At 47.3% G+C, this 22,220-nt stretch overlaps 1 protein-coding gene across 1 annotated transcript in view; it reads left to right on the plus strand.

Moving 5' to 3' along the window:
- The first annotated feature begins 3,196 nt into the window (after nucleotides 1-3,196).
- LOC119187728 (uncharacterized) overlaps nucleotides 3,197-22,220 on the plus strand; it is a 38,619-nt gene continuing 19,595 nt past the window's right edge. Inside the window, exons 1-2 of the mRNA XM_075888057.1 lie at nucleotides 3,197-3,638; nucleotides 20,837-20,988. Coding sequence (XP_075744172.1) covers nucleotides 3,478-3,638; nucleotides 20,837-20,988 — 313 coding nt within the window. The 5' untranslated portion in view covers nucleotides 3,197-3,477. The remainder of the gene's footprint in view (nucleotides 3,639-20,836; nucleotides 20,989-22,220) is intronic.

The raw sequence follows: 22,220 nt of genomic DNA on the forward strand, positions 1-22,220 counted from the left end.
GCCTCGACTGTGGCATATAGTCATGTTCTTACATGACACGCACCTCATTATTATCATGTTTGCACCAGTCACATACCTTCGTCAACCATTACCGTCACGTAATACCAAATTTGGCATATGTGAAGCTAGCGAAATGGCCGCGAGCACATCATGAGTGTGGCATGTAGTCATGTTGTTGCATGACCAGCATGTCGTGATTATCATGTTTGGATGTGTCATTTACCGATGTCGTCCGTTCGCGTCGCGTAATACCGAGTTTGGTGCATGTGAAGCTAGCGAAACGGCCGCGAGCGCATCATGAGCGTAGCATGTAGTCATGTTGTTATATGACACGCGTCTCAAGTTTATCGTGTTTGAATTAGTATCATAGCTACCTCATTCATTCACGTCCCGTAATACAAAATTTGGAATATGTGACGCCAGCGAAACGGTCGCCAGGCCATCATGAGCATGGCATGAAGTCATGTTGTTACATGACACGCATGTCATGATTTTCATGTTAGCGTCTGTCGCTTGTGTTCTCCATGTAATCATGTCATACCATACCAGTTTTTCAACATGCCTTGTGAACGAAACCACCGCAAGAGCTGCAGGACCATTAAATGTAAATCAAGGTAAGGGTAAATCAAGACATTCATAACATACATGTGATGATTTTAATGTCGTGACTAGTAAAATATGTTCTTCATACAGTCATGCTATGCCATACCAAGTTTGGTATTTATATCATTATCGAAATGGCCAGGACAGCTAAATGTCGTAGGCGGATAGATAGATAGATAGATAGATAGATAGATAGATAGATAGATAGATAGATAGATAGATAGATAGATAGATAGATAGATAGATAGATAGATAGATAGATAGATAGATAGATAGATAGATAGATAGATAGATAGATAGATAGATAGATAGATAGATAGATAGATAGATAGATAGATAGATAGATAGATAGATATGCTCAAGGTCGCCGCAGTTCGCTTAGAAATTCTTCGCATTTAATATACCTTTACACTTCACAGCTCCACTATGGCTTTTAAAACCACCTTCACTACGTCATCTATTTTTCAATAAAAAAAAAATCGGCAGAACCCACGCACGTGGGAGTCGACGTAATGCGAAGCATGTGGAGGAAAGGTGACCCAGTTGCAGTTTTTTTTATTTATTTTTGAGCGACATGTCATAAAATGACTCTAAGTATATGTACAAATGTTGCACGCACAGACATATGTTGAAGAGTTGCAGATGTTTATATAACCAGTTCTTTGCACTTGTGCAACGATGTCAACTGGAACGTGTGTATTGGCAACACCATAAGCTGACATAAAGCACTGATGCTCGCGAAGATGCTGGTCCTTGACACTGCTACATAAATCAACTTCAGCGCATGACAACTAACCCTAATTGACGTTAACCCGACGCGACGGCTGTATCAAAGGAGTACATATGTAGTGTTTATATAATTTGGTAGGCAGCACTGCAACAATTATTGACGTTTCAGTGGCAATACTTGACAGGGGAACTGCATTCGCAGCCCAGCTATAACAGACATCTTTAATATTAAGACAGATTTAGGACTTAGTGGCACATCCCACCGGCAAACAACGGTGTATCATCCGCAAGCGAGTGGTCTTACGGAGCGTCTCAACAAGACACTTGCGGATATGCTCTGCATGTACGTCGATGTGGAGCACAAAAACTGGGACGAGATCTTGCCGCATGACACGTTCGCCTATAACACGGCTCATCAAGAAACAAAAAGAACAACGCCATTCCGCCTTCTTCATGGTCGTGAACTCACCACCATCCTGGATGTTATGCTGCCGCACGAGTGCGAAGTCACCGATACGGATGCTGATTATATCACCGAGCTTGCCGAAGAAGCCTGACAACTTGCGCGCCTACGTATTAGTCGCCAGCAGGACTACGATTCAAGACGGTAGAACCTTGGTCACCGACTCGTCTCATACGAGCCAGGAGTGTAAGTTTGCATATGGACTCCCATTCGGCGTCGTGGCCTCTCAGAAAAGCTGTTAAGACTGTACTTCGGGCCGTATAAAGTTCTACGACGTCTCAGTGACATTAATTATGAGGTTGTTTCTGATACTGCACAATTCTTAGGGCGCCGAAGGTATGCTCCAGAAGTTGTGCACGTGGTTCGGATGATGCCTTATTTCTCCGAATGAACTCACGCGTTTCCAACGAGTACAAACCACTTTGATTATAAAGCATCGGGACAATGCTTCCTTAAAATGGGAGGCTAATGTCACGGCTAAAGGCCAGGCAGGAAGACGGAGGACGACGAAGTGATGAGCGTGGACAGCAACCCCGGTTCCTCCGAAAAAGACGACGTCAAAGTGGCTGCTCTTTTTTTTTTGTTCTGTTATTACAGACCTTGTTTTTCCTGGTCGCACTGCCATCCTGTGTCTTTTTCTTTTCACATCGCGACAATATGTATGTGCGTGCAACATTCATACATATATTTAGCGCATTTCATGATGTGTCGCTCAATTAAAAAATTACAACACGGCCACCTTCCCTCCGCATGTTGCGCCTAACGTCGATTCCCAGGTACGTGGGATCTTCCGAATTTTTTTTTCTTGCGCTTCATGCGTTATCCTCTATTTTATGGGCCGCGTCATATGCGTCACACTGTTTAAGAAAACGAGAACAACGTACATTCCCGCTAGTAGTTGCGTTCAATTGTATGACATCATCGCGCAGAAGCACTTTTTGCAGAGTACAGAGCATGTTTTCCCAAGCTGCATAAACAGTGCACATAAACATTATGTTATCTATATATATATATATATATATATATATATATATATATGAAGCACACACCTTTCTTGTTCTTTGAACCCCGGCCCATGTCAGTCTTCCCCCTCTGCCCACGCCGATGTGTTTGTGTGCTCACAGCATGCAGGAAACTGAAAAAAAAAACCGTACAACCTGTTTCGCAAAAAACACACGTGTTCTCTGATTTATTCATTATTACGCTGCTTAATATCCCGTTCAAATGGTTATCGACCCTCGCACGTGCCTGACGCTCAAACAGGACACTCGACAAATTTGGAACAAGCTCACACCTGTGGATGTTATTGGGCCTGGCCTATGCGTTAAAACCTGCTCGACAGCCTTTGAGTGAAGCAGATGAACAGGTTATGAGCAGCCGCATTTCAACAGCGTTATCGTAAATCGTATTCCAGGGCGACGATCGTCCATCAGGGTATTCTTAGTTAGTCGCCAGAGGGCATCGCAGTCACGAAACTCTAATTGCACCAGCGTGGGCAAAGAGCCAGAGTCTGCCATGTAGTAACAAGAGGACAATTCCAAGACAAGTCGGAAAAGCAAGATTATCTTTCTTTAAAGCAGCATTGTGGTACTTAGCAGCAAATTCTTCAGCAAATCACAACGGTAATCAGTGAGCATACACTGAAAGCTGCATCATCTGCGAACTAAATCTGCGTTTCCGCAATGGCTACGTCTACTAACTTCGACGCCACCGACATGGTAGTGACCACTGATGACATCGAGCGGCTGGCTCACGCTAAGATGCTTCCGAAGGTGACAACGTTCTATCAAGATGGTGCGGACCAGCAGCAAACGATTGCGGAAAACTTGCTCGCATTCAAAAGGTAAATAATGATTTCCCTCTTTTATTTATAACAGCAATTTTAATCGTGTGGAACATCTGATTGTAAAAAGAGCAACGAAGTTTCTTGGGCTATATATATTGCAATGGCCAATAGGGCGTGAGTTTTGTGTATAAGGCTGCGCGCATATTTTATTTATTTATTTATTTATTTTTACATACTGCAGCCTTAGTGAAGTCAGTACAGGAGTGGGAAAAGAAAAAAACGACAAATACATCCATAAACAGCATTTCGAAAATTCTTGATGTGGCAGCAAATTCCAGGCAGCGAATTCCAGGCTTCTGTAGTTAAAGGGAAAAGGCTGTATTGGAACATGCCAGTGTGAGGGGAAAAAGTTGCAATATTAAGGGCGTGGTCACTCCTTGCAGACAAAGATCTGAAAAACTTCCGATATGATTCACAGTATGATTCACAGTACAGATGCGAGAAGGGTTGAATAAATTGTGCAGAGATTCTAGGCGTTCAACATGCGGACGCTTCGCAAGTTATTAGCCGCGAGATGGAGCAGAGTTGCCGCCTGGCGGCAACTGGCCGTAACGGTGAAATGTGGATTGCTCATTGCGTCGTCTGCTAGCCACGTCGTGTTTCTATGAGCGCGTACGTCAAGCAGGTTCTCAAAATGTGGTTTGTCCAGTTATGTCAGCGCGAGTGTAACGATTTCTACGTATGCCTGAAACAACGTACGAAAGTATTTTGTCTTGCTCGGCTGCTAATGCATGTAATAGGATCGGTTAGTGCAACTTTACAGAGTGATGTTTATTGTCGTCGTACCTTCCATTCACCAGAATAATCTCAGAGTGGGTGGCGCTCTCTGTTTCAAGCACAACGCAAAACGGTCTTGGCGTCCTCCCAAACATGCAGGACTATTAAATGCTATATGAATGCAACGTTTTATATTTATAGCGACTCAGTTGTAAAAAAAACATGGCAACATATCCACGGGGTGAATGATGGAGAGGGGCGCGAAGCATCCGTCCGTCCATTCGTTCTTGCTTCCGTCCGTTCATGCGTCCGTCTGTGTGACCATCCGTGCGTCCATCCGCCCGTCCGTGCGTGCGTCTGTACGTGCGTCCACACGTCCATCCGTGCGTCCATCCCTGCGTTCGTCCGTGCATCCTCCCCTGCTTCCGTCCATGCGTCCATCCATCCGTGCAGCCATCCGTGCGTCCGTACACGCATCTGTCTCTGTGTCCGTTCGTTCATCCAGTCAACACTCCAAGTACCACCACCGCATCTTTTCATCATATTGTCACGTGATCACAGAACGACCACAACGTCTGTTCACAGGAGCAGCACTGGACGTCGAGCCGAACCGAACGTTAGAGCACGAGCACACACCAACCGTTCTCTTCTTCTTTCACACCATGGCACATACTCGCATCGGCATGGCTAAACCTCGTTCCATGCCTGTGGCATTACCCCCCCTTCGAAAAAAAAGTACCACCCCGATGACCAATGCCGATTAAAAGTTAAAGTAGTCGCGTACACGCACAAAGATGCGTGAAGAAGCAGTGTCAGGTGGCTCGGGGGTAGTGTGGCTTCATCCGTGACACATGAACAATGTCGGGCTGCTGGGAACATCGAGATCGCTGAGCTGTGTCTTCAAGCAGAATTTCGTAGTTGACATCTGTGAGGCGCCGTAGTACTCTATAGGGACCGAAGTAGCGGTGAAGTGACTTTTCCGAGTGGCCCCTTTTGCGAACGGGGATCCACAGCCAGACCAGATCACCGGGTTGGTAAATGACATGGCGATGACGGGAGTTGTACCTCTGCGAGTCGATTCGTTGTTGTTTTCGGATCCGCTTGAGTGCAAGCTGGCGGGCCGCGTTGGTGAGCCGGAGAAAGTCGTTCGCATCAGTAGTAATATCGGTCGTGTCAGGCAACAGCATGGCATCAAGCATCGTAATTGCTTCTCGGCCGTGAATCAACCGGAATGGAGTGAAACCCGTAGTCTCTTGAACCGCAGTGTTGTAAGCGAACGTTACGTATGGCAAAATTGCATCCCAGTTCTTGTGATTACGGTCGACGTACATAGATAGCATGTCAGCGAGCGTCTTGTTTAATCTCTCCGTCAGACCGTTGGTTTGTGGATGCTATGCGGTTGTTTTGTGATGAGCTGTTCCACTAAGTCTCGTGACGTCTTGCATCAATTGGGCTGTAAAGGCTGTTCCACGGTCAGTGATAAGAACAGTTGGCGCTCCATGTCAGAGGACGATGTTGTTGATAAAAAAATACGCAACCTCATTGGCGGTGCCTCGTTGTAGGGCTTTCGTTTCGCAGTACCTCGTTAAATAGTCAGTAGCGACTACGATCCAGCGGTTGCCTTCATGTGACTTCGGGAAGGGCCCAAGCAAGTCCATGCCGATTCGTTCAAACGGTTGTGACGGGGGTGCAACAGGCTGTAATAAACCAGCAGGGCGCACAGGTGGGGCTTTATGGCGCTGGCAATGATTGCATGTTTTAACGTAATGCTTGACATCCTGGGTGAGCTTTGGCCAGTAGTAGCGAGTCCGAATCCGGGCAAGGGTACGTGCGAATCCTAGGTGGCCGGAGGAAGGCTCGTCGTGGCAGGCAGATAAAATGTCAGCACGTAGCCCTGGTGGAACGACGAGGAGGTACTCAGTCGCACAAGGTTCGAAGTTCTTTTTGTAGACAATGTCGTTACGGAGACAAAATGACCCTGAACGTGCAAATGCCGATGGTGGACTCGAGCTGCGACCTTGAAGGTATTTGATAAGTTGTTGGATCTCTGAATCATTCCACTGTTGTTGGGCCAAGTCGGATTCACTGACTGCACAAAGAAAATGGCCATCGGTATCATCATCCCTCGATGTCGTCGCGAGGGGTGCGCGCGAAAGGCAATCAGCATCAGTGTGCCTGCGGCCCGACTTGAACACGACTGTAACCTCAAATTCTTGAAGGCGTAAGCTCCACCTCGCGAGGCGCCCTGAAGGGTCCTTGAGATTGGCCAGCCAACAGAGGGCATGATGGTCCGTAACTACTCTGAATGGACGGCCATACAGTTACGGTCGGAACTTTGTTATCGCCCAAATAACAGCAAGACATTCCTTCTCCGTGGTCGAGTAGTTAGTTTCCGCAGATGACAAAATGCGGCTAGCATAAGCGATGGGACGTTCAGCGCCGTCCTGCCACTGGACGAGTACTGCACCAAGACCGATGTTGCTTGCGTCAGTGTGAAGTTCGGTGGTGGCATCTTCATCAAAGTGACCTAGTAAGGGTTCACTCTGAAGGCATTGCTGAAGCTGGGAAAAAGCGGCTCTCTGCTCTGGACCCCATACAAAAGGAGTATCCTCCTTCGTTAAACGGGTCCCTTAAGGGGTTCAGCGATGTTGGCAAAGCTCTGGACAAAGCGCCTATAGTAGGCGCAGAGACCCAAAAACCGGCGCAAATCCCGTTTGTTCGATGGTGGAGGAAATGCAGCAACAGCCATGGTCTTTTCTGGGTCTGGTCTAATGCCATCGTGACTGATAAGGTGGCCGAGGAACTTTAGTTCTTCGTAGCCGAAATGACACTTCTCCGGTTTTAGAGATAGGCCTGCGGATCGAATAGCGACGAAGACGGACTGAAGTCGTTGTAAATGTTGGTCAAATGTTTTGGAAAAAACAACGACGTCGTCTAAATACACGAGGCAGGATTCCCACTTCAGACCGGACAGGACGGTGTCCATCATCCTTTGGAACGTTGCCGGAGCAGAGCACAATCCAAATGGTAACACTTTGAATTCGTAGAGGCCATCGGGAGTTATGAATGCTGTATTTTTCCCTGTCACGTTCATCGACCTCGATCTGCCAGTAGCCGCTGCGTAAATCCATTGAGGAAAAATATCGGGCATGTCGAAGTCGATCCAGTGAATCATCTATGCGTGGGAAAGGGTAGACGTCTCTCTTCGTCACTTTGTTGAGCTTCCGGTAATCGACGCAAAATCGAAGAGTGCCGTCTTTCTTTTTAACAAGTACGACGGGTGACGCCCATGGACTGTTCGAGGGCTGGATGACGTCGTCGTTGAGCATCTGTTTCACTTGAAAACGTATTGCCTCTTGTTCTTTTTGCGACACGCGGTAGGCGTGCTGTCGTACAGGCCGTTCAGTAGGGTCCGTTATAATGCGGTGCTTCACGGTTGGGGTCTGCTTGATTTTGGAGGTGGACGCAAAGCAATCACTATAGGTACGTAAAATCATGCGTATCTGCTGTTGCTGCGCACAGGATAGCTGGCAATTCACGTCAACCGTACTGGCTATATCAGTGTTACCTTCGGCAGCAGTGGCAATCGGAGTGATAGTGGAACATTCTGCGTCATCGATGGCTTCAAAGTTCGCGATTGCTGTTCGCTTTGCTAAGTGTTGGTACTGGCCGCCGAAATTCGTGATCAGAAGCTGAGTCCTCCGATGTTTCAGTTTGACGATAGCACGCGCGACACAAATCTGCAGAGCCAAGAGCACCGAGAGGTTAGTTTCCGCGATGCCACTACTCTTGTTGTCACAGTCACTCTCCACCGTTACCAACATACTGGCTCGCGGCGGCAGTGCGATGGTGTCGTCAGCAATTCGAAGTGTTGTGGTCGGCGCAACTGCATCCTTTCGTAGGGCTGTATGGTCGTTAGATAACCTTATGAGCAGGTCGCGAAGGTTAATAATGGCTCCATGCTCGCGGAGAAAATCCATTCCGAGAATCAGGTTTTGGGAGCATTCGCGCAATACAACGAAGGAAACAATAAATGTCGACTCACGAATTCGGAGGCGGGCAGTGCACATTCCTAGCGGTGTCAATAGGTGACCTCCCGCAGTCCGGAGGTTGGTTCCATGTCCCCAAGGTGTCGTTACCTTTCTTAGCTGTGCAGCGAGGTCAGCGCTTATAACAGAATAATCGGCACCCGTATCTACCAGAGCGGTCAGCGGGTGGTTGTCGCAAGAACAGAGATACGAGCAGAGACCTGTTTGACGTCGATGGCACAGGTCGGTGAAAGAATGTCGTCGGATGTCGGCAGGCAAATCGGGGGAGGGTCTTGTAACGGTCGATCAACAGCGGCCTCACCCCCAGAGGTCGCTGTTCTTAGTTTCCCCGGCGCGGGCTTGTGGATCTAGGTGATCTTCCTGCAAGGACGTCCGCAAAGGTTGATTGTTGGCCAGGTGACGTGGAACGCCGTGGAGATGGTGAGCGGGATTGGCGACGCGGAAAGTTTGAGGATCGTTGGCTTGCCAAGTATTCGGCGATAGCACGGGGCCGCTCACCATCTCTGGGTCGACGAGCATCCGGACGAAAGCCGGGAAGACCCATGTGCCTGTAGGCGCACTCACGGTAGATGTGACCTGGTTCACCACAGTGATAACTTAGAGGCCGGTTGTCGGGAGCACGCCATACACTGGATTTCCGTGTAAGGGGTGGGTTGCCGTACTGCGGTGGTCCCGAGTAGAACGACGGTGCCGTCTGCAGGGTGGACGGACGGGACGGATAGCCAACAGCCGGTGCAGGAGTACGCAGTGCTTCCGCGTACGTTAATAGCGGAGCTTCGGCTGGACGCGGGGCCGTCATGGGTTGGACTTCGGCTGCACGCAGAGTCGTCATGGGGTGCACCAGCTGCCGGACCTCTTCGCGAACGACATCCGTTAAAGCAGCAACATGGGGCGGAGAAGACACCACGTGCAGCTTTTGCAGCTCCTCGCGCACAATACTGCGCACGAGCTCCGTCAGGTCTTTTACAGTCATGACGTCAGGTGTTTGTAGGGCCGACGACACTGACGAAAGACTGCCAGGACGTTCATACTGGTACGAACGCTGCCTTAGCACTCTCCATTGTCGTGGCTTCGCGAAGGAAATCCTCTACAGTGCCGGGAGGGTTCCGCACTAGTCCCGCGAACAGCTGCTCCTTCACTCCCCGCATTAGGAGGCGCACCTTCTTTTCTTCCGTCATTGAAGAGTCGGCTCGCCTGAACAGTCGCGTCATGTCCTCAACGAACATGGCAACACTCTCGTTCGGACGCTGGTTTCGGGAATTGAGGAGCCGTTCCGCTTGCTCCTTTCGGTCAGAGCTTCAGAAAGTATTTCGCAACTGGTTGCAAAACTCTGGCCAGGTTGTCATAGTGGCTTCATGGTTTTCGAACCAAGTGCGCGCAGAGTCCTCGAGGTAAAAGTAGACGTACCGAAGCTTTCGCTGCTCGTTCCACTCGTTGACGCTGCCGCAACGGTTGTAGTCGTCGAGCCAGTCGTCGACGTCCTCATAAGGGTCATCGTGGAATGGCTTCGGAGTACGCGGGACGTTGAAGAACCATGGAGGAGGCAGCGTTGATGTTTCTTGGGTTTGCGTTCCCGCACTAGCCATAGTACTGCCGAGTTGAGAAAATGGTCCGAATTCAGGAGGTAGGCCTAGTTGTCGCCTGCTACGCCGTAGGTCAGCTGGTTCTTCCAAGTCGCGGCTAGTGTCGGGACCTTGCTGCTGATTGCAGTGCATACAACACTACCCAGCACCTCCACCAGAAAATGTCACGTGATCACAGAACGACCACAACGTCTGTTCACAGGAGCAGCACTGGACGTCGAGCCGAACCGAACGTTAGAGCACGAGCACACACCAACCGTCCTCTTCTTCTTTCACACCATGGCACATACTCGCATCGGCATGGCTAAACCTCGTTCCATGCCTGTGGCAATATATTCCCAATATAGAAGCACTGCCGTCCAGCGGACATTCGAAGGACTAAATGAGAGGTGGCACACGCACACTTTCTTACGGCTTGCGCTTCGTGTCTATTGCCACCTTTAACCACCTCGAGTTCATGGTATATACTAGTTCACTATATTCATGGCACTGCGGCCCAACGCTCGCTACACCTTTCTAAAACCAAGGAGGTTACGCACAGCGAGTGTAACCTAGCAACCCTTTCTTGTCAGATAAGGCTCAATGTACACGCCAATGGCTGTTAATTGGGAATGAGAGACAGGAGAATTCGGCTTTTAGTTAGTGCGCACGCTGCGAATGTTTTTATTGTTGAACAAAGCACAGGAGAAGTCTCCCACCGGCACCACCTTGCAGGTCAAAACGTAAGACTGGTTACGCACTACGACTACGACTAGGGACGAAAGGGTGCCGCTTTAAGGAGCTTCGCCCCTGAAAAAACACTTTGTTTAGGCCATACACTTACGCGCTGTTGGTTGGTGTTTAACTACGGTACTGCACTTTATCGATCATAGGAGTTGCCTTAATTGTGTTTTTTTTTGGCCGTGGTACCGCTTCATAGAAATATTACTATCCCATAAGCCGTGAGACTTCGGTACTTACACTGTACTCGAAAACAGAGTTACCGTGCACAACCATGTGCTTAGATTTAAGAACTCTTGAAAGAGACCAGACGTTGAAAATTAATTCAGATGGCATAGTGTCGTATAACTTCACTGGAAATTTCATATTTTTTATGCCCCGCCGTGGTGGTCTAGTGGCTAAGGTACTCGGTTGCTGACCCGCAGGTCGCGAGTTCGATTCCCGGCTGCGGCGGCTGCATTTCCGATGGAGGCGGAAATGTTGTAGGCCCGTGTACTCAGATTTGGGTGCACGTTAAAGAACCTTAGGTGGTCGAAATTTCCGTAGCCCTCCACTACGGCGTCTCTCATAATCAAATGGTGGTTTTGGGACGTTAAACCTCACAAATCAATCATATTTTTTACATTATTTTTCCAAAAAACGTTTGCGTGGCATTGTTAGTGACTGACAGAAGGAAGTGGTACTTTTTGTCCGAAAAAAAAACACGCTTGTCTAATTATCAGGCCTTTGTTGTAGCACCTTCATGCACGTAATCCATCTATGACAGCTCTCCGCTGAACTCTTATATGAGACTTTTACTGGTGCAAGAAAATGTGAGTACACGTGGTAAACGCAGTTTAGCGCAAAGCGCCTTTCCTGACTAGACTTATCGACTGCTACACATTTCATGGTGAACAGAATGAGAAAAAAAATCATGCGTATAAAGTGCGAACGGTGGTACTGTACAAATCACACAGATATTCAGGCTTTCTACCATCTTTCCTTCTCTCTTTTATGTGGTATGCAGATGACAAAGATGTGAATGAGTGGCTCATTCCTACAACAGCAGTGCGTAGCAAACGCAACACAAGCCAACCACGTAAAAACAACAAAGCAAAGGCGTGATTTAGTGCGAAAGCGTGAAGAGAGTCACCAAGGACGAGCATCCCTATGAAAGGCCGAATGGGCTTTACTCGCGGGTAATGTTAATGTTGCATAGGCGTCGTGCACCGACTCAGTTGAGAAGAGCGTAGATATTAACAGTAAACTGTAGTCCACGCACTTTATCCGCCGACAATCAGCTCAGACCGCACGCAACGAAGCGCCGCTGCGTGCATTTGTATACGCGCCGCCGCCCGCCTATCCACACTTGCGCGGCGACGGTGCTGCCCCCTACAGCCCGATCTCACCACGCATGATGCGTGATATTAAGGTCAGCAAATTAAGTTAACCGTATATATAGCTAGCTGAATGGTGTAACTCCAATCGCTGAGAGAGAGACGAGAAAAGAGGAAGGCAGGGAGGTTAACCAGATGCTAGTATCCGGTATGCTACCCTACACTGGGGTTGGGGAATAGGGGGTTGAAAGAGAAAGGGAGTTAAAAAAATTAAATAAGAGAAAAACACCGACACACACGCACACACAAAATCAGTCCACTCAGAGGCGTTCCGACAGGCCAGTAGTTCGTAAGAAGCCCAGTTGCGCTTGCACGGCTTTCTTCTGTGACGATGAGTCATGACGATGGCGCAGTATCCTTTCTTCTGACAGCGGCTGGTCATCTAACCTGTTTAGTTTATTAGAAAGGTATTGTCTTTCCAGGTTGTATTTTGGGCAGTCACACAGTATATGTCGAATTGTTTCTTCATCTCCACAGTGCGCACAGTCGGCGGTGTCGGCCATACCTATGCGGAACGCGTACGCACGGGTAAACGCGACTCCCAACCATAGTCTGCACAGAGCAGTAGCGTCGCCTCGTCGAATTTTTGTTGGAAGCTGCATGCTTAACGTTGGATCAAGGGATCGTAATCTTGCATGCGTAAAGAGAGGCTCATTCCAAAGAGCCATGGAGCGTTGGCGAGCAAGCATGCGGAGCCTCCTAGCAGCGTCCGTTCTTGAGAGAGGTATTGACTGGTCGTTGTCTTCTGTATGGGCTGAACGGGCTGCTTGATCAGCTCGTTCGTTACCGATAATTCCACAGTGGCTTGGCAACCACTGAAATATAACGTGGTGCCCTTTCTCTGTTATGTGGTGTAGCATTTCTGCAGTTTCAAATACCAACTGCTCGTGTGGACCACGGCGTAGATTTGACAGAAATGACTGCAGTGCCGCCTTGCAGTCGCAAAAAATCGTCCACCGTTGCGTGCTTTGGTCGTTAATGAAACGCAGTGCAGCGCGATGCGCTGCAAGCTCTGCTGCCGTTGTTGTGGTTGCATGAGATGTCCTGAATTTGATGGTTGTGGCGTGCGTTGGAATAACGACCGCCGCAGTTGAGCTGTTTGGCAGGACGGAGCCGTCGGTGTAGACGTGGGTGCAGTCTTGGTACTTCTCGTAAAGCAGAAGTAATGCGAGCTGCTTGAGGGCTGGTATTGAGAAATCACCTTTTTTCTGGATGTCTGGTATTGTCAGGTAGATGACTGGCTGTTTGAGGCACCATAGAGGAATTGAAGGTCTCGCCGCGGGCGTAAAACCAGTTGGTAGGGAGTCACCATGTGTAGTTATTGTTCGACAAAAGGAAGTATGAGGTATATCCACTGGTAGAGAGGCTAGGTGGTGATGGGGATTCCGGCCCACATGCCTTATGTGTATCCTCAAAGCTTCAATTTCAATATGGGTCTGCACGAGGTGGTCTTTGGCTATAGCCATAGTCGCCATTGTTGAGGCACCCTGAGGCAGACCTAGACATATTCGAAGCGCCTGTGCCTTAACGCTTTGTATTATGCGTCGACTTGTTTTGCTGGCGTTTGATATTGCAGGCAGACTGTATCGTAAAAAGCCAAGGAAAAGCACCCTGTACAGTCGTAACATAGCATTAGGCTGCATTCCCCAAGTCTTTCCAGCGAGAAACTTGAAAAGATGGCATATGCCTGTCAATTGCTTTTTCAAATACGACACATGAGGGCTCCATGATAAGTCTCTGTCGACTATGACACCCAGAAATTTGTGAGATCGACGATATGGTATATTTTGACCGTTAATTGACACTCTGTAATTCGACATGGGTTTGCGCGTAAATGCCAGAAGAGCGCACTTTCCGGAGGCCATTTCCAGGCCTCGATTGCGTAGCTACAAAGCAGTTGAAGTAGCAGCTCTCTGTATTCTCGCTCGTAACTGCAGGCGAGTTACCGCAGATGTCCATATGCAGATGTCATCAGCGTATGTTGATAGATAAATATTGTTCGGTAGGTGCGTATGGAGAGCGATTAGTGTTATATTGAATAGCACGGGGCTCAGTACACCACCCTGAGGGACGCCACGACAACTGAAATGTGTTGACGTGTTCCCAGTCTCTGTACTCACAAAATAGGATCGCATTTGGAGATAACTGCGTATCCACTTAAACATTTGGCCACCCACTCCAATCTCTTCTAGTGCGGCAAGGACGGATTCATGTGTCACGTTATCATAGGCTCCTTTGACGTCAAGGAACAGAGAGGCGCAAAGACGCTTATGGCCTTTCTCGTGTTCAACGTACGTGACTAGGTCGATGACGTTATCGATCGATGATTGACGACGTCGAAAGCCAGCCATGGCATTTGGGTAGATCTGATGATACTCCAAGTACCACTCGAGTCGGCCGAGAATCATTCTCTCCATCACTTTACCCACGCAACTGGCCAATGCAATCGGGCGATAGGAGCAGAGTTCCAATGGTGATTTGCCAGGTTTCAGTTATGGTACTAGATGACTAGTTTTCCAACTTAAGGGTACAATGCCCTCTAGCCAACAATCATTATATAGCTGAAGTAGAGCTATTCACGCGCGCTCACCCAGATGACACAGGGCTCTGTAGGAGATTCCGTCAGGTCCTGGTGCAGAGGTACGTTTGCATGAAGCGAGTGCTGCTTTGAGCTCCTGAATGGTGAACGGAAAGTCCATAGAGGAATCACGTGGTGGCGGACAACTGCTCGAAAGTGGTGAGCTGCTGATGGCTGTAGTTTGCCCTGATAATCCGGCACAGAACTCTTCAGCAACGTCCACATCTGGTCGATTTTGGTGAAAGGCTAAGGCCTTGAATGGTGACTTCTGAATGGGCGATGACCACAAACCTCTAACCGTCGTCCATATGTGCGATAAAGGCTTACGAGGGTCGAGTGACTCGCAGAAAGTAATCCAGCGTTGAAATGCTAGCTTGTCCAACCGACGTTTGATCTTCTTCTGCATACGTCTAGCAGTCCGTAAATCTTCTATGTCCTTCGTGCACCGGTACCTTCTTTCAGCTCGTCGTCGCAAGGCTCGAAGCCGCTCCAGCTCTATGTCGATGTCCATGAATCTTACAGGGCATGGGATTGTACACACAGTCTCTTTTACAGCGCTCTGGATGGCCTCTTGTAAATCGGATATGTGTTCTTGGCATTGGTCTTCCATACGAGACTGAAATTTTTTCCAGTCCACTCTTTTAACCATGTCGCGCACTTTAGGAGGCGACAATCCTCTGATCTTGACGTATGTTGGAATGTGATCACTCCCGTGCGTTTCTATATCCGTGAACCATTCAGTATGTTTCACTAGGCTTCGCGCAACAGAAGCCAAGTCGAGACAGCTACTGTATGTGGAGCCACGTAAGAATGTAGGACTGCCGTCGTTCAGTAACCAAAGTTGGTTGTCGGAGGCAAAAGACACCAATCTTCTGCCCTTCATGTTGGTATTCTGACTTCCCCATAATGTATGATGAGCGTTAAAATCCCCGATGATAACACACGGGTCAGGAGTTAACGCTATGATGTTTCGTAGTCTTTTTTGATCGAAACGGCTTGATGGTGATAGGTATGCGCCAACCACCGTGATGTTGAGCCTCCTCTTTTTCACTCTTAAGCATACGTATTGGTTTCCGTCATGAGGTGGTACAGGTTGAAAGATGTAAGTGAGATCTCGGCGAATGTACACCAGAACCTTGCTGCTTTCAGTAACAGTAGACGACATAAAAGGTTCGTATCCCGAGAGTCGTATTGCACTCGATAAGTTCGGCTCACAGATGACGATTACGGGAAACATATTGACGTACACAAATTGACGAAAGTTACCAATGCGCGATCTCAGTCCCCTGGCGTTCCACTGCAGTATTGCTGCTTTACGAACCTGATCCCTGAAAGACAGTGGTGGGTTAGCCATGGTCTACTCTAGGGCTGCTAGCACTGGACTAAGCGTGTCCAGTACTTGAAGGGCACTTTTGGCTGACGGTGTATTCATGTCGCTTAACAACATGCGAATGGTGTCCACTAATGATCTTAGCATCACCATCACGCGATGATCTGGCTTCCCGGCTGTTGCAGCATTTTGTGCTTGTTTTTGCAGCGGCTTCTGTTGAGGCTCAACAGGTCGTGTAGGCGGCTTCTGTTGAGGCTCAACAGATCGTCTAGGCTGAAGGGGTGGCCATTCCTTTGGAGAGAGAGATCTTCCGGCATCTTCTCTTTCAGCGCAGATGTTTGCCGTGCTAGGAGCCGCGCCTGTCGATTTCACCTGAGTTTCTGACTTTGTCGTCAGATTTTGCACTGTCCTTCGTGAGGACCTTCGACGATGGCGGCGCCTTCGCCTCACTTTTTGCGCAGCTTCTCTGTGAGTCGAGTTGTCTCGCACCATTTGCCTCAGAATATAAATCTCTTTCTTAATCTGAGGACAGTCCTTGGAGGAAGCACTGTGAGCGCCTTGGCAGTTGGGGCATTTCAACGTAGTTGCATTACAGTCGTCTTCTGAGTGGTGTTCAGCGCATCGGGGGCACACTGCGGAATTTCTGCAAACGCCCTGCACGTGGCCAATATTCTGGCACTTGAAACACTGCATAGGCTTCGGAATAAATGGGCGAACCTGGTGACGGAAATGGCCAACCTTCACGTAAGAGGGAAGACAGTCACCCTTGGATGTTATTCGCACACAACGAGAGTTGCCTAGGCAACCAGCATGCACAATGACGTTGTTTTCGCTCACTGGTTTTATCAGTACAGGAAGATCTTCATTGGTGATTTCAGTGTCTATGTCATAGATAACTCCTGTTACGGTGTCACCATTCGCTGGTATGATGGATCGGACTTTGATGTTTCCCAGCTCCGACACATGCTGTAGCGTGTTCAGTGCACTCGGGTTCCTCACGTCGATTGCCAAAATATTCTTCCTCGTGTTTATCCTGATGTCCTTAATCTCGTTAGGCACAATGTTTTCAAGGTACAAGGACAGTGCTTGCCTATTGAGGAAGCGTAGATTGGCAGTAGTAGTCTGCGGCACAAACAGAATGGAGTGAGGCCATCACTGAGGCGCTGTCCTCACAGTGGCTGTACATGATGCCGATGATGCGTTCATGATTCTTCGTTTGGCCTTGCGGTAGAGCACAGGTTCGAAGCCGTCTTCCGAGGACTCGTAGTCTGATGCAGAGTACGGCTCGGTGTCCTCGCTCTCACTAGATGGATTACCACGCTCTCTTGAAGCAATTCCCGTGGATGAACTGGTACCGGGCGGGATCTCCGGGGATTGTACATCCATGACCGCGATGTAGGGGGCTGGAGACCCCGCTGTTGCACTGCGGAACGCAGAAAATACAGCACAGATTGAAAGATGTGTTCCACAGGAGAATCTCCAATCGCTGAAATAAACAAAGTGGGAATACGGAGAGAAGGGAACATTACAGAGTATTGAAGAGCAATGTTCACGCAAGCTAAGTATTACCATTATCTGAATTCAGTCATTGTTTTAATATTTTCAACTCACTTTCTAGTGTAGCTATGACCCAAGCCTTCTTTCTTTTGTCATTGCCGACCACAACTTGTACATTTATACGGATGCGAAGTGCAAGGGCATTCCTGTTCTGAGATTTTGGTGCATGGTAAGAAGCATCAGGTGACTTAAACTTACACGAATAATAATTAGCAGGTTTAGTCATCCTATTAAGCAATTCATTTCTTTTTCCTTACGTCTGCAATATTTACAACTGGTGTGTGAAGTCTGTGAGGCCAAAAAATCTATCAAAATATTCCATCGGCGCGAATACAATTCTTCCAATCCTCAACGTGAACGGTGTATTAACGAATATGTATTTTTAGTGCCGCTAATATAGGAAGCGTAACACCTTAGGAGCCAGCATACCGTTCTTTTATTGACTTTTTTTTCGAAGGTGTGAGGAGTGATATCACATAGGTTTTACGAGAGATGTCGGTGCCCTATTATTTTGTCTTTAAAAATATAATGAATTAGATCCTGGTGTTGAATGATCGAGCTAAATATTGTAGCATTCGAAAAAAGTCGTCTCTCCTCAATTGATCTAATAGCGAGTGTGTTGTTTTGTAACAACGATAAGTCCCAATATTAAATACGTGTTTGAACGAAAACAAACAAAACATATAAAGCACACTACTGACTCTTTGAAATTATAGCGTGTAGGGCTGACCATTGAGTTCGAGGAAAACGTAGTTGTGCGTTGACGAAAAACGGATAATTTCGCACTTTAATGCTCCTTCACAAAGTGGTTCAAAGTTTACCATCTGTGTTTATTGTCGCAAATAAAAGTTTGATCATTGGAGGGTAACACCTTATATTCCTAGTTTTAGTACATGCACGCATACCTTTTTTATTGAGCTACTCAAAAAAAAAAGATCAATCTACTTTCATGTGCGATACTATGAAGCCGCGCCAATCGTGTATGCTTTGTCATCGCATTTTTATGGTTGCTTTGTTTGAGTATCTAGTGCTGTGCAGACACAAACCAGCTGTTATAATGAGCGGAAACGAAGGCGTTGAAATGGAGACAAATTCTGTGCGGATGCTTGCCATCTACGTGTTTTTAAAGACGATAGTCTTTCTTGGGGACCTTCGACGCCATACATTTGGGTCTGTCTGTCTTTCTGTCTGGCTGTCTGTACATTTCTCTCTTTGTCCGGGTAACGATTTTTTTTTTTGTGGCACCAAAGTGACCAAACAACATCTCAAACAGCCAACCTCATCCGCAGCGCCCACCAATGTTGCTCTGGTTTCAGCGTTCATACTTGTGCGATTGTCATATAAAAAGCAAATATTGCGCATATCGGAGGCATCACAACAACACTTCGATGTTTTGTATGTGTGTCTTTATACTAGAGAAGGCACACACAAGTAATTCTAAGGACCGCAGCGTTTATCACGCTGCGCTCGCAGTGCAACGCGATGCTCATAAAGGCAAACGTTTCCTACGCTTTGCCAAGACAACACGGTCGTGGCACCTGCCCGTCGCTTTGCGTTCTGCACCTTATCGCCTCTGAAACAGGCACGCATCTTTCTCCGCGGGCGTGCACGCCTTCCTCGTTTTCGAAGATAACTGCCAGATGGCGCTCCTGTCTAACGTGCCTCGATGTCCTCACTAGGCTTTGCTACACGGATCAAGACTCTCTAACGCAGCACTTCCAGAATACGATTCACTGATTTCCTTGCGCAGAACATCAAATAAACGTTTTCTTTACGCTCTCGACACGCAGGACTATCGTCTTTCGACGACATTTGCAGTGAAACATACAGATACTTTTTTATTTCTTTGAAACAGTGCTTGGCATACCTTCCATGCAGACATGTAGAGCCTGACCTCGAGTCATGAATCAGAACATTCGTAACTTTATGCTGTCGTACTGAAACCTACTTTGAAAAGCGCCTCAGGCCGACGAAAAGGCGTTGAAGGCTAGGCCAGGTTGGCACCCACGCTTTTGTATTTTTATTGAACACTTTTTTAAACTATGTGTTCATAACTGGTAAGCTTAACACCAAATGTTGTGTAAGAACAAAATACATTTAAAAAGCGTGATAGGCAAAAAAAAGCGAGAAATGGACAAAATTCGTTAACGACAGCAACATATTGGAAAGAAAAAGTTCCGGTTTCGTAAGCTTGGAAGCGAAAATGTGATATCGACTTCTCTGTACTCTGTGCTAGCCCATGGTGCGTTAAAAAAGATGCTTGTTTAATATAAAGGCAGCCCTAACAATATACCAGAGGAACGTGGTGCACTCATAATTGTTTTCTAACGCATCGTTCACTGCCATTCGCTAGACACGTGTTTTTCCCGTACAGTTCATAAAGTTTCTCACCTCCTTTGGCATGTCCCCGGCCATGGCATGTCTCTCGTTTGTTTTAATGCACGATAGGCATGCACCGAGATCTGCCAAAAACATCTAATCACTTCTGTGTTTTAGCAGCGTAGGCCTCCAATATTCTTAATTTCTTCCAGTGACCTAAATCTCCCCCACCGTCGATTCAATGTTTATTTCTTTGGCACCATTTGTATGCCTGTAGTATCTTATAGTAAACTATACCGGCTTTCCACTCGACGCAGCCTGTCAAGCCTAACCTGCACCCATTAACTTCAACTTTGGTCTTTTTTGCTCGACGCCCATATTTCTTATGAGAAGTAAAGTTGTGTAATTAATAATTATGCGTAAATAAACAAATATATTATTGGTTGATTAACTGATCTGCTTCGGACCAATTTCGCTACCTAATCACATCACTATATGCGCCAAGTCACCTTTCACCATCTTTTGTGGTGAAACAGCTCTCAAAATATCTGGACAGTCACTCCATGGAGTAAGGATGGTGACACTGGCTGTCTCAACAATGCAGTTGACTTCGAAGTTAAGATCCGGGCTCAATGTACTTATCCTGTGCAGTCGACAATGAGAAAAAGCTACGACACTTTTACAACCATAATGTGCAGTGTAGTATGGTAGTAGTATAAGAGGCGCCGGTAAAAATATCTGTTTTTCTGATAAAGGGTCCCTATTTCTCAAGGATACTTTTCCTAGCACTCTCCTCCAAATATCTTCGCACTATTTACTGAGTCTTGTTTACTTCAATATTTTGTTTTCTATTATTATTACTGTCAATTCATCAAAAAGAACTAACAACACTGGGATTAATTTTCCTCTCAACCCTTGATGGAATGCTTCTACGTGGCATTTCCAATGGTGCGAGCTTTCCTGCAGGCTCCGGTTGTTGCCTAGAGTAATGCGGGACGTGAGCACTATAGATACAGAATGCACGCTGCTAGGACAACGCCTTTCCATGCCTGTCGGAATATCACCGACGGCTCTTCAAAAGATGGCGCACCCTGATGGAGAATCAGCAACAGCCCGAGGTGAGCCGTTTACAAAACACTGTAGTGGTCTCGGCTAGTGAACTTCAGACGTACACAGATTTTTTTTTTTACTGGTTTGCTTACCGGAAATCAAGAAGTAGATGGAAACCGCCCTGGTTGGGAAAATACGTGAGGACAACTAATGCACAGCACCAATAATGTTCACAGAAAAGAAACGGATACACCGACTAGGAATGTTTAACTGCGTGGTTTCCCTCTTTCCCTGTTTGTTTGTCATGCGGTTCTTTCTGATGGTTATTTCTGATGACTTGCGTAGGCAACTCAGACAAACGCTTGATTATTTAATGCTCATCTATCAATACTTATAGATAGGTGACCTGTGCGTGAGCCAATAATAATATACCTTTCCCTGTATTGTGAGGTTTCAGTTGGGAAGACGTTCATTTCGGCCGAGTAATCTCCAGTGAACCAATACGCAAAACAATTTTAGAAAGTTGGCTGGAACACATTAAAGGCAGTGAGAATCCCACTCGTTGTAATTCGTCTATGTGCCCTATCATGTCTCGCAGGTCTGGATCCGCTGTAGGAGGTGTTGAGTTGACTCACTGTCTTCTTGTAGGTGAACAGACTCGAGTTTAATTGTCGAGACTCTGACATGTTATTAGAACATCAGCAACGTTCGCCGGATTTCTGATGGCAAAAGTACTAAATGCGATAGTTGAAGTAGCCTTGAAAAGTCAATACACCCTCTCCTACTTTCGCACTGCCACGCCGACATGGCAGCAGATCGCAAGAACATACTCAATCTAGGATGTGTGCAGCTCAGCGAGTTGTCTCCGAGCCTCGAGACTTTTCTTGGCGAAAGCCGACAGAACGACTGGGTTGCCAAAGATCTTGGCGGACCTGTTTGTAGGTAGCTGTTACAAGCTGCCACTCTAGCGTCGCCAGCGCGAAGTCGGCGACGGGAATGACAGCAGGTTGCTTCGTTCCGTACACAAGCAGAGACAGTGAAGAGATCAGAGACGTGAGAAAACAAAACAACTTTACTCTAGTGATATTGCAGCACACGGGATCTAATACAACACTTCAATACAGCTAACAAATTACATCAACACTTGATAGAACTACAGAGATATATAACAGAAACAATAAATCAGCTTACGAGAGAGAACTATTACAAACTACACAAACTAATAACAATAGAACGACGGAGTAGAAAGTTCGAAGATATAAACAGGTGAAGGCATACGTGTGATGACCGGCAGCGTTGT

The sequence above is a fragment of the Rhipicephalus microplus genome, chromosome 3 (assembly GCF_043290135.1).
Source record: "Rhipicephalus microplus isolate Deutch F79 chromosome 3, USDA_Rmic, whole genome shotgun sequence".
NCBI classification, from domain to species: Eukaryota; Metazoa; Arthropoda; class Arachnida; order Ixodida; family Ixodidae; genus Rhipicephalus; species Rhipicephalus microplus.